Genomic DNA, 12,269 nt, shown 5'->3' on the forward strand with positions numbered 1-12,269 from the left:
ACTTTTGCTGGAAAAAAATATAGCAAAACTACAGCATATACAATTGCTACACAAGTCAAATTGTAATTGACTTGTTTTAAAAAAATGACCTTTTGTTTTCAATCTGCATCCATTGTAATTTTTTGTAAAATGCAATATGGCAACCTGGAGGCATTCTGCACACGGATGGTGTACAGAACTTCCCCAGAAATGTAATTTCCTGCTTGTGTGATTGGCTCACTGATTTTGCCAGAAGTCTGCTCTGACATACGAGTCAGATTTTAGGCATCCCCTGCAACAAAAATAAAATTTTTGGGAAATACTTCCAGAGGGTTAATTATTTCTAACGGGATGCCAACATTGCAACTTTCCTCATTAGAACACTGCAAGTGCATCAGCTGATTAATAATGAAAAAGTTGTTCTAATTTAGATCCACTCTGCACATGGACATAACCCAACAAACAGCTATTTGTTTGAAACAGAAATAGGTTATAATCTGAAACAAATGTTTGTTAAAATCCCTGCAATGTACATGGAGCACCAAGAGGGGATTGCGTTTTTTTTTTTGTTTAAAAAAAGGGAGTCACTTCTTAAAGAAAAGAATTATGGTAGCCGGTGGCTGACTCAGCCCACGTTCTCCACCTGTTACTGAAATAATCGCTTTTGGCTAGACCGACCCTTTAATCTATAGTGGAGTCTAATGCGGTGGAAAGTTATGAGAGGCCGGTAGGATTTGTAATCCTGGGCTGCTCTAAGAGAACAGGTGTGACAACTCTCTACCCTCCAGGCTGGCCCCCCGGTGTTTGGGGTGGGGGAGGGGCACTGCACCCCTCCTCCTGAGAATTATCGAGTAGATTAATCCTCCCAGCACATAACAGTCGCCCTGCGTGTTTTCACATGGGTTCAGGGTTACTTTTCATCTTTTCATCCAGCTATAGCTTTATGTGGACAAGTGTAAGAAATCAAATGTAACATAAGGGCTCATTCACACCTTGTCCCATGCCCTGCGTTAGTCTGCGAACCCAAGGACGCATTCCCTGGAATTCATAAAGACTGGCGCAGACAGATTTTGCAAAAGCATTTCTCATGCATTCTAAAAGTGGGGCAGCATCTGCCAAATTCATGTACCAGTTTAGAACTTGTACTTGCATTTGGCGCACATTTAGAATGCACATGAGACTCTTTTGCAAAATCTATCTGCCCTGGTGTACACCAAAAGAGAGTTGGTTTAACCACCTCCCGTCCGGCCGTTGTATATAAACGGCCGGACGGTGGTAGTGCAGGGGCGGGTGGCCGTTTATAAACGTCCTCCCTGCCCCCTGCTTGTGCGCGCTCCCTGGAAGTGCGCAGCACCGTGATCCGGTGCCCGCTGTGTCCTCCGGACACAGTGTAACACCAATCGTCGTATGGGACCTCTGTGCGAGGTCCCGATCATGTGATCACTGATTGGCCAATCATTGATCACATGCAGAGTAGTAAGCAAGATGTCACTTCTGACATGATTGCTTACTACGTGTGAAATCTGTGAATGATCACAGAGATCACATGGTACAGGGCTATTCACAACAGCCTTGTACCATGTGACAAGCTGTGACCAATCACAGCTCACACAGTAGTTCTCAATGGCCGCAAGATTGCAGCCAGAGAGAAGGAGAAATGATTGCTTTTACATCCTTTATGGGTGTAAAAGCAATCAGTGTGAAAAAAAAAATAAACTCTTCATCACTCCCCACAAGTAGTACAGTTTCACCATGGTGACACTGTACTGCTAGGGTGACAGTGTGTAAAAAAAACCCATAAATAATAATATAAAAAAAATTAAATAAAAATTTAAAAAAAAATGTAAAAAAAAATAATTTGGGTTATTTTTTTTTTACTAAAAAGATAACGGAATAAATTTGGCCAAAATGTATGATGAAATATTATTTATTTGCAAAATTTTATAAGAAAAATTTTTTTGGACATTTTCATTTATATAGCAAAAACAATAAAAATCCCAGTGGTGAATAAATATGCTAAAAAATTCATATGGGTACAGTGTTACATGACCGTGAAATTGTCATTCAAAGTGTGAAAGCTGAAAATTGGCCTGGACAGGAAGGGGGTGAAAGTGTCCGGACTGGAAGTGGTTAAGATAGATCACCTTTTGTAAGATACAAACTGCCGGGATTTTATTTTGAATTTGGCGCATTTCTTGCACCACAATGTAAAAGTGTCGCAAATGCTTCATGAATTTGACGCAATACATTAACAAGAGGGAGGAATGCCAGAAAAGTGCTTTCTATGTGCGATGTTCAGCCATAAAAAAATGCAGAATTTCTGCAATGTTATGCAAACTGGTATTTTTTCTAAAACATAAAAATAGAAAGAAAATATTTTTTTTTAAGCTATTCCCAACTCAGACAAGCTATTCGGAAACAATTTGACTCCTTTACTAACCCCACTAGCATATCCCATTTAGAAAAGCTCCTTAGATCTTCGGGCCCACATAGACTTATCTCTGAATATTACTTGGCGTTATGTGCTAAGGCTAGACCTTGCTAAGCACACCCACATGGAAGAAAAATAGATTTGAAATATATTTTAAAAATATTCTGCAAAAATATATTGCCATATATTTGCAATGCTACAATTTTGTCCATATTCAATATAGTTCAATAAATATATATATATATATATACATACACACACACACATATATATATATATACACACAGTTGCAAGAAAACGTATGTGAACCCCTTGGGATTACGTGGAGTTTTGCATGAATTGGGCATAAAATGTGCTCTGAACGTCATCTAATTCACAACAATAGAAGAACACAGTCTGCTGAACATAATACTACACAAACATTAGATGATGCCATGGTTTAATTGCACATAACATGTAAACATTCACAGTGCAGTGAGGAAAAAGTATGTGAGGCCCTAGCTTAATGACTTCTCCCAGAGCTAATTGGAGCCAGGAGTGAGCCAACCTTGACTCCAATCAGGGTGATGATATTGGATGTGTTGCTGACAGCTTCCTGCCCTTAAAAAACACACACCTGTTTTGGGTTTACTGGTTTCAAGAAGCACTGTCTGATGTGAACCATGCCTCGCAGAAAAGAGATCTCAGAAGACCTACGATCAAGAATTGTTGACTTGCATGAAGCTGGAAAGGGTAACAAAAGTATCTCCAAAAGCCTTGATGTTCATGTGTCCACGGTAAGACAGACTGTCTACAAATGGAGAAAGTTTAGCACTGTTGCTACTCTCCCTAGGCGTGGTCGTCCTGTAAAAATGACTGCAAGAGCACAGCGCAGAATGCTGCATGAGGTAAAGAAGAATCCCAGAGTGTCAGCTAAAGACCTACAGAAATCTCTGGCACATGCTAACATTTTTGTTGACACATCTACAATAAGGAAAACATTAAACAAGAATGGAGTACATGGGAGGACACCACGGAGGAAGCCATTGCTGTCCGAAAAGAAGATTGCAGCACGTTTGAAGTTTGAAAAAGAGCACCTGGATGTTCCACAGCACTACTGGCAAAATATACTGTGGACAGATGAAACCAAGATTGAGTTGTTTGGGAAGAACACACAACACTGTGAAACATGGCGGAGGGAGCATCATGGTTTGAGGCTGCTTTGCTGCCTCAGGGCCTGGACGGATTGTTGTCATTGATGGGAAAATGAATTCCAGAGTTTATCAAGACATTTTGCAGGAAAACGTACAACCATCTGTCCGCCAACTGAAGCTCCGCAGAGGATGGGTGATGCAACAGGACAATGACCCAAAGCATACAAGTAATTCAACAAAACAATGGCTGCAACAGCACAGAATACGCCTTCTGGAGTGGTCCAGTCAGAGCCCTGACCTCAACCCGATTGAAATGCTGTGGCATGACCTTAAGAGAGCGATTCACACCAGACATCCCAAGAATATTGCTACACTGAAACAGTTTTGTGAAGAGGAGTGGTCCAAAATTACTCCAGATCGTTGTGCAGGTCTGATCTGCAACTACAGGAAACGTTTGGTTGAGGTTATTGCTGCCAAAGGAGGGTCAACCAGTTATTAAGTCCAAAGGTTCACATACTTTTTCCTCCCTGCACTGTGAATGTTTACATGTTATGTGCAATGAAACCATGGCAACATCTAATGTTTGTGTAGTATTATGTTCAGCAGACTGTGTTCTTCTATTGTTGTGACTTAGATGACGTTCAGAGCACATTTTATGCCCAATTCATGCAAAACTCCACGTAATCCCAAGGGGTTCACATACTTTTTCTTGCAACTGTATATACACACATATACATACACTGCATGTTGAAATGCGTTTTTATTACAAAATATATGAATATTTTTTTTAAAAAATACATTTCAAATATACTGCATGCCTTGAAAAATACAAATCTACATTTTTGGAATGCATTTACAAATATATGTAAAAATATATGATAAAATGACTTTTTTATATGTTAAAAAAATCTGAAGAATATATTTAAAAAATATATATTTTTAAAAATATATGTTTTCATGCCACGCTTCTTCTCTGGTGTTAGGATGTCAGCATCACTCTCTACATCACAGGTGTCAAACCGGCGCCCCTCCAGCTGTTGCCAAACTACAAGTCCCATGAGGCATTGCAAGATTGACAGTTACAAGCATGACTCCCAAAGGCAGAGGCATGATGGGACTTTTCCAACAGCTGGAGGGCTGCCAGTTTGACACCCCTGCTCTACATCATTATACTGCAGGATGCTGTAGTGACGCCATTCAGGGGGCGGGCCCATAACACTGCAGCCATTTCTATAATGGTTATTTTAATAAAGGCTGTGGGATCAATTAAAAAAATATCCAGAGCTAAGATTTAAAGAATGTGTCAACCCAAAATATCATACTCCTGATATGTGCCTGCTGTACTATGTACTTGGATGAAAATCTATTCTGTTCTCTTAGTATTGTTTCCTTTGTGTGAAATCTCTGGTGAATCCTTCTACTTACCTACCGGAAACTGACCACAGTAGGCAGGAGGAGAGCACACTGTGACCAGTTTTCTAGCTGTGCTGGGAACTCAGCCTGCTCTCCCCTCCAATGATCAGACGTCTGCTGACATGACCCCCCCCCCCCTGCACTGCCATTCACTGGGAAGACCAGAGTGCTGCTGCAACTCTTCCTCCAGCTCTCTGAGACCCTTATGCAGCTGTGAATAGAGGGTATGTTATCTCAAAAAAAAGAAAGAAAAAAAAAAAAAAGGTATTTACATTTGTATACACAAATATTCTGCCAATCAGATTATATTTTATACACACACACACTGTACTAAAAGCACGTTACCTCTTTTCTTGTCTATTAATAATCATTATTTATATCCTTATAATTTATAGCAGAAGGTAAGTTATAACCTACATTACTGTGTATGTCCTCCTCAGGACTTTCTGGGTTTAAATTGTTACAAAACCCACAACGGTAATATCAATCTGTATATGCAGTAAAGCATGCTGAGTATACTCACTGGGGAACCTAAGGGGTTAATCCTCCGCATTGTGTAAAAAGGATGTTTGATCCTGTCTTCTCTAAACCTCCCTTTCTTCTACTGTCCCCAATCCATTTGCTGATAGAACAGAGACTTGCGGGCAAGCTGCAGATGCTCAGTTTGGTGTGTATTGCTAGAAAGGTTTTTTTTTTTGGTTTGTTTTTTTTTTGGCATGGTGCCAATCAGTGCTGTCCAGACAGAGGGTCAGGGGTTATGCAGCCTCATAGAACAATTAGGGGAGAATGAAAACTCCTCCTACAAGCTTTAACCAGTGCCCTGCTGGACACTGATAGAAGTCACAAGCACTGCTATTTACTGCTGATGAAAAAAGGTACTTAGCAGTTTATATTTACTAAAATAATTGCATTTCCATGTTCTGTGTACTGTGGGAAACCAGATATAGTGAATGCAGGGTCCGGGGAGACCAGATATAGTGAATGCAGGGTCCGGGGAGACCAGATATAGTGAATGCAGGGTCCAGGGTATAGTAACACTTTAAGACAAACTTTAAAGTAGGTCTGCAAACCGTGCACATTGTAAGGCAAAATACAATTTTAAGCAGAAAAAACATATGCCAGCCAGCCAGGAGAGCTTAAATACCACATAAAATGAATTCCTGGCTGGAAGGAGACTGAAAAATGCATAAGAAGCAAAGACAAACTGACCAGATGTGGAAAGGATATTAAACGTCTGAATGATATCTTACCGGAAGAAAAAGTCTCTGAGCCGCGCAAGGCTTGAATAATTTCTTCCATTCCTGAGCGTTTCCAACTGAAAACGTGATTGGGTAGATCTTGTATTCAAACTTTCTGGAGAGCTGACGGGGCCATTCCCTGAGCTGCAAGAAAGAAAAGAAAAGGAAAAAAAAGGAAGGAAAGAAAGGGAAAGAAAGAAAGAAAGAAAGAAAGAAAGAAAAAGAAAGAAAGAAAGAAAAGATTGACACAAAGGCTGCATTAAATTACGTTAGGAAATGTAAGGCGTTTTTAGTTTAGATTGTAATATTTTGAGGACTAAGAAAACGTTTTTTTTTTCTTTTTTAGGCAATTATGAAATATTACACAGGAATATTTAATGTTTACAATTTCTAGACAGCCGGTGTAGCTCTGGGTTCCTTTACGCATACTTACCGGGTTATCCTTAAAGAGACCCTGTCAGATTAGCGTCACCTAACATCTGTGCCCCAAATAGAAGTCTCCTTGGAGACTTTGAAAAAGAGGAGCTTCGAGAATTCCAAAAATCGTTGCTACGATTCATTTCTTGCTATACTAAAAAAGCCATTGCTTTACAGTGGAAACCCCCCCCCCCCCAGTTAGCACATGTGTATTAATTTAGTAAATACAGCCTTACTTATGGACAAGTTGACCTATTTTGCTAGAGGTTAGGTTGTCCATGAAAATTTGAGAGAATCTGGTCCAGCTGGACATCTAGTGTGTCAGAGGATACTTAGGTTTGAGTTTCCTGATTATAGAACTTCATTGAATAGTTCTGAGGTAACCCCTTTGGATTTATTTGGGCCACATTCACCCTCTCTACTTCACCATTAATTAATATGATGCCTTTTCTTCACACATACACCAGCTGTAATGTTTGTGTAAGGTTGTACTTCTTATGGGATACATAACGGTGTATTTAAAGTGTTACTAAACCCACAACAGTACAATCAGTCTGTATATGCAGTAAAGCATGCTTGTTATACTTACTGTGGAATTTAATGGGTTAATCCTCCGCATTGTGTAAAAAGACTGTTTATCCTGTCTTCTCTGATCCTCCCCTTCTACCGTCCTCAATCCATCTGCGGATAGAACAGTGCCTTGGGGGTAAACTGAAAATGCTCAGTTTGGTAGAGCATTGGTAGCAGTGTATTGCTAGAGAGATTTTTTCTCTTTGGGAGAGTGCATGTGATCAGCACAGGGCCAATCAGCACAGTCCAGACAGAGGTTCAGGGGTCATGCAACGTCATAGGAAAGTCCACCTGCTGACCACCTTATACACACTTTATAGAGCGTCCCTGCTGATCCTTTTCACATGTCTGCTAGAGCAAAGCATGCAGAAGCATTGCAGTATGTGACCTTCTCCTTTGATGTGGTGCTCAGGCCCAGCAGCCAATCGCATGAAGGAAAGAGTGACATTACTGTTCCCTGTAAGCTCCAACATGGGTATGTTCCATTGGCAGCCAAAGAAGAAGGAAGGCCGCTGCCCTGATTGGAAGTGCACAGTTATCTAAAATCTCTTGCTGCAGCAGTGAGAGTACTCATCAATGGAAACACCAAGACTTAATCATTTGGAGATGAGTCTAATAAAGTTGGTCATAGAGCCGCTGAATTTCGATGAGTAGGTGGTGGGTTCCTGCTCAACAGCAGTTGATCGTTTGATCAACCTCTGTCAAAAGGACATGGTGGAAAACTTTTGTTGACTAATGACTGCAGCCGCTGAGCAGTGTATTTCAAAAGTGGTGGGTCCCTATGTGAAAAAAAAAACAATGTCCTGGTGGGAGCGGAGATGGGACGGAGGAGTCTGTAAGTTTGGTTTCATTCAGCCTGCCAGCTGAATAATATAAAATACCCATCTATGGCCAGCATTACGTTTGGTCATATAGTCAGTGCTGGGGGGCACTAGGGTATCATGTGAGATGGGGGGTGGGGGAGCTGCATGCAGACCTACAAGCTGTGCCAGAGATGAGAGTATTTGTGCTTGGAGGAAGGGGGAGAAGAGGATTAGTGCTAGGATAGGAGGGGGGTTTGGGTGGGAGGTATGTGCTATGAGGGGGGATTGGGGGGGGGGGTGTCTACTAGAGAGGGCTGCAGTGGTGTGCGATTTATTTTAGGAGGCAAAACTTGGGGGGATAAAGAGAGAATTTGTGCTGAAGGTGATTTGCAGGGGAAAGTGGAGGGAGAGGTGATGTGTATTAGAATGGGGGATTTGTGATAGGCAAGGGTAGTTGGGATGAAGAATGGTGCTAGTAGGAATGATTGTGGGGAGGATTTGTGCTAAAATGGAGGATATGGAGAGGGAGAGGATTTATGCCCAGAGGGGAAATTTGAGGGGTAGAGGATTTGTGCTAGGAGGGGGGATTTGGGGAGGGAGAGGATTTGTGCTCAGAGGGGAGATTTGAGGGGTAGAGAATTTGTGCTAGGAGGGGGGATTTGTGGAGGGAGAGGATTTGTGCTAGGAAGGGGGATGGTGGCGGTGGAGATTTGTGCCGGGTTGGGGATTTAGAGGGGTGGGGGTTGGGGGCATGGATTTGTACTGGAAGAATTGGAAATTTGTTTGAGGGTAATTTTGGCTTGCAAAGGGAATTTATGCTTAGGGGTAAGCATGCAAATTAGTGCTCAAAATGTATTTTTTTTGGGGGGGGGTGCTAACACATAATGCTCATACATTTTGGCAAGGGTAGGCACCGCTTGGTGACCTTGTCCTGACAGTGCTTATGGTGTATGTTGGTGCTCTACAAATACAGGATAATACTTCATAAGGTATAGACTTAACTCTCAGCAAATCTGACTCACACAGACTCCAAGAACAGAGTCCCATCAAGTCAACTGCCTAGAGAGGCTACAAAGTTGGTTATAAATTGACCCAACGGTGGGTGTTGGGTAAATTTATGACCCACTTTGAAGCCTCTCTAGTCAGTTGACTTGATGTTCTTTTTGTTACCAACCTTGCGTTCAAACTCTGGTTTCAATTCGTCTTCTGCAAAGATGTGAAATTGAAGTTTCTTCACACTGAAGAGCATAGCAGACTTCAGCATGGTCACCGTCTCCTCTACACGATCCCCACATGCCACCACAGCAAGATGCATCCATTCCACAGGGACAGAAACTTTCTGTTTTTGCTCGGAAACTCTGCAGAAAGAAAGAAAATGTACCAGTTCATTGGAATTCTATTTATACAACAAATACATCCTTCTCCACCTTGAAGACCCCAGTTGAAGACAGAGCTCTTGAACAGAACCCCCATTCTCAACCAGGGTTCCTCCAGAGGTTACTAGGGGTTCCATGAGCTGTGACTGTTTGACTTCCCATCTGATGGTGCCTGCATGGTTTTCGAACCATTGTCACTTGAAAAAGGCAACAGCATGATACCAATTAATATTTTAGCTATCTGTAAAGGTGAAATCCTACCACCACTGTAGGGGTGGCATTCTTCCTACTGACCACCAATGCAAGAGGCATCTTTGCTATTGACCATGATTAATTGCTTTTAGTAAGGGTTCCCTGAGACATGAATATTGTTTTAGATGTTAACTCTGGGTAAAAAGGTTGAGAAAGGCTTCTGCATAGGCTTGACTAGTACAATCCCAGTTTATTCACACCATTAAGTGACACAGAAAAAGCAACTCCCATGCCTCCTGCTATTCTATGGAGATGGTACCCTCTAGATCTTCAGTCCGCAGGAGTCGTCAACAAGTACAGAGCTAATGCTGGCCTTTTGAAGATAGAATTGCTAAACTAAACCCCATTACATTATTACATTATTACATTACATTGAGTTTATATAGCGCCAAAGGGTTTGCTCAGCACTGTACAATAGAGGGGGGGACAATACATGAAACATTACAGCAACTACAAACAGCACACGAGGGGTTATAGGGCCCTACTCTTTCGAGCTTACAGTCTAGGAGGGAGGGGATGGTGGTACAGGAGGAAGTGGCTGTGGGGGATGGAGTGGTAGGAGGAATGAAGGAGAGCAGCAGTTAGGTGAGGGTGGGGTAGGCTTCCCTGAAGAGGTGGGTTTTCAGGGAGCGCCTGAAGGTGAGGAGGGAAGGTGACAGTCTGAAAAGCATCCATTCTCAACCAGGGTCCCTCCAGAGGTTGCTAGGGGTTCCTTGAGCTGTGGCTGACTGACCATCCCATCTGATGGTGCCTGTATAGTTCTGGAGCCAATACTGCTTGGCAGAGCCAGTGGCAAGACGCCAATGTTTTTTTTCAGCTGTCTGTAAGGGTGACTATCTGACCACCACTCTAAGGTGGAGAATTTTTTCCACCAACTACCAATGTGAGGGGCATTCTTTCCATATTTCCACTGGACCCTGAAGAATACATTTTTTAGGAGTTCCCTGACACCTGAAAAATGTTTCAAGGGTTCCTTTGGTGTACAAAGGCTGAGAAAGACAGCCCTAAAGTCTAATCTTATCCTTATAGGGAACCTGACATACTACTAACCAAAAATTATCTGCAGAGCTTCAAGGTTTGATGGGTTAAAAGTCTGTCTCTGCTTCCTCTCACCTTTTAATCTACTTGACTTCACTAGGCTTTGATCCTGTTGACCCAGGAGCTGTGCATACCATAGGAGCACTGGATTCCAAGCCCCCCAAGGAGCCAAAGTAAACTAGGAATTCAGCATGTTGCCACCTGAAGGTGCCTGCCATGGGCTAAAAGTGCTGAATTAGGTACACTGGTGACACTTCAGACTTGTCTTAATGTGTATCTATAGTCAAACCAATGTTTTTCAGTTTTGGATACAGTAAGGAAGAGTTAGAACCCTTGTCAGATTCTTCCTGCTGATTGTGTCCCCCCTACTCAAAGGATTCATTCTCTCTGTTCAGGTGACCATTGTCATTGAGTCCGAAAGTGATGAAAAATTCAAACTTTTACAGCAGGCACAAGAAATCTACCAGTGGGGACTTTTGTTCTGGTGATATATCTTTAAGAGTAGATTTGACCTCTGGGACAGGAGGTAAAGTAAAGCCCCCTAAAGTTGTTTCTAAACCCACAACAGTACAATCAGTCTGTATATGCAGTAAAGCATGCTTGTTATACTCACTGTGGAACCTAAGGGGTTAATAATCTGCATTATATAAAAAGGCTGTTTGTTCCTGTCTTCTCTGATCCTCCCCTTCTACTATTCCCCATCCATTTCCCGATAGAACAAGGCCTTGGGGACAAGCTGCGCATGCTCAGTTTGATATGTATTGCTAGAGTTTTTTTTTCTTGGGAGAGTGCATGTAATCAGCACAGGGCCAATTAGCGCTGTCCAGACAGAGGGTCAGGGGTCATGCAGCCTCATAGGACAGACAGGGGAGAATGAAAACTCCTCCTACAAGCTTTAACCAGGGCTCTGCTGGACACTGATAGAAGTCACAAGACTGCTATATACTGATAATGAGAAAAGGTATTTAGCAGTTTATATTTACTAAAATGATTGCATTTCCATGTTTTGAGCACTAAGAAGTAAATTATTGGTGCTGGAGAGATGGGGTTAAAATCTTAGAATCCCATTAGTGGTAGGGAGGTAGTCAGTTATTGGATAGCACCATCATGAGGCAACACCCTAAAGAGTTAAGCTGGACTCTGTAGTGGAAGATAAAAAGAGAGAGGGGCGCCAGACTAAGTGCAGGATTAGCATTCGTTTAATAGCACACAATATGTAACTCACTAGATACAAGTGGGTCAGAGGCATGGAGAGTATGTGAACGTCATCCTGGTGGAGTTCCAGAGGCAGAGAGGAGAGGGTGGATGGACATCTGGGGGCCAAGGCTGTGGAGAAATCCAGGTCTACTGACTCACATCGAGTCCTCTACAGCATGTCGCAGGCTGTGTCTCATTCAGAACCAGGCTGGAACGCATTTGGCTGCCGGACGGAAGTGACATCACTACGGGAACGTAATGCCGCAAGGAAGGGGCGGTAACGCGTTTCAAAGCTGCTGCTTCTTCGTCAGAGCTCTGCTAATACTGCACTTAGTCTGGCGCCCCTCTCTCTTTTTATGTTCTGTGTACTGTAGGAGACCAGATATAGTGAATGCGGGGTCCAGGGTTTAGTAACACTTTAA

At 42.3% G+C, this 12,269-nt stretch overlaps 1 protein-coding gene across 2 annotated transcripts in view; it reads right to left on the reverse strand.

Annotated features, from left to right (window-relative positions):
- GXYLT2 (glucoside xylosyltransferase 2) overlaps nucleotides 1-12,269 on the reverse strand; it is an 87,430-nt gene that overhangs the window by 32,395 nt on the left and 42,766 nt on the right. For both annotated transcript variants that reach the window (XM_089654800.1, XM_089654801.1), the window contains exons 2-3: nucleotides 9,159-9,342; nucleotides 6,207-6,338 (exon numbers count right to left, since the gene is read on the reverse strand). In XM_089654800.1, the coding sequence (XP_089510926.1) occupies nucleotides 6,207-6,338; nucleotides 9,159-9,342 (316 nt within the window). The remainder of the gene's footprint in view (nucleotides 1-6,206; nucleotides 6,339-9,158; nucleotides 9,343-12,269) is intronic.

Source organism: Staurois parvus, unplaced genomic scaffold, assembly GCF_062004578.1.
Source record: "Staurois parvus isolate SC_StPar_1 unplaced genomic scaffold, SC_StPar_1.0 ptg000799l, whole genome shotgun sequence".
Taxonomy (NCBI): Eukaryota; Metazoa; Chordata; class Amphibia; order Anura; family Ranidae; genus Staurois; species Staurois parvus.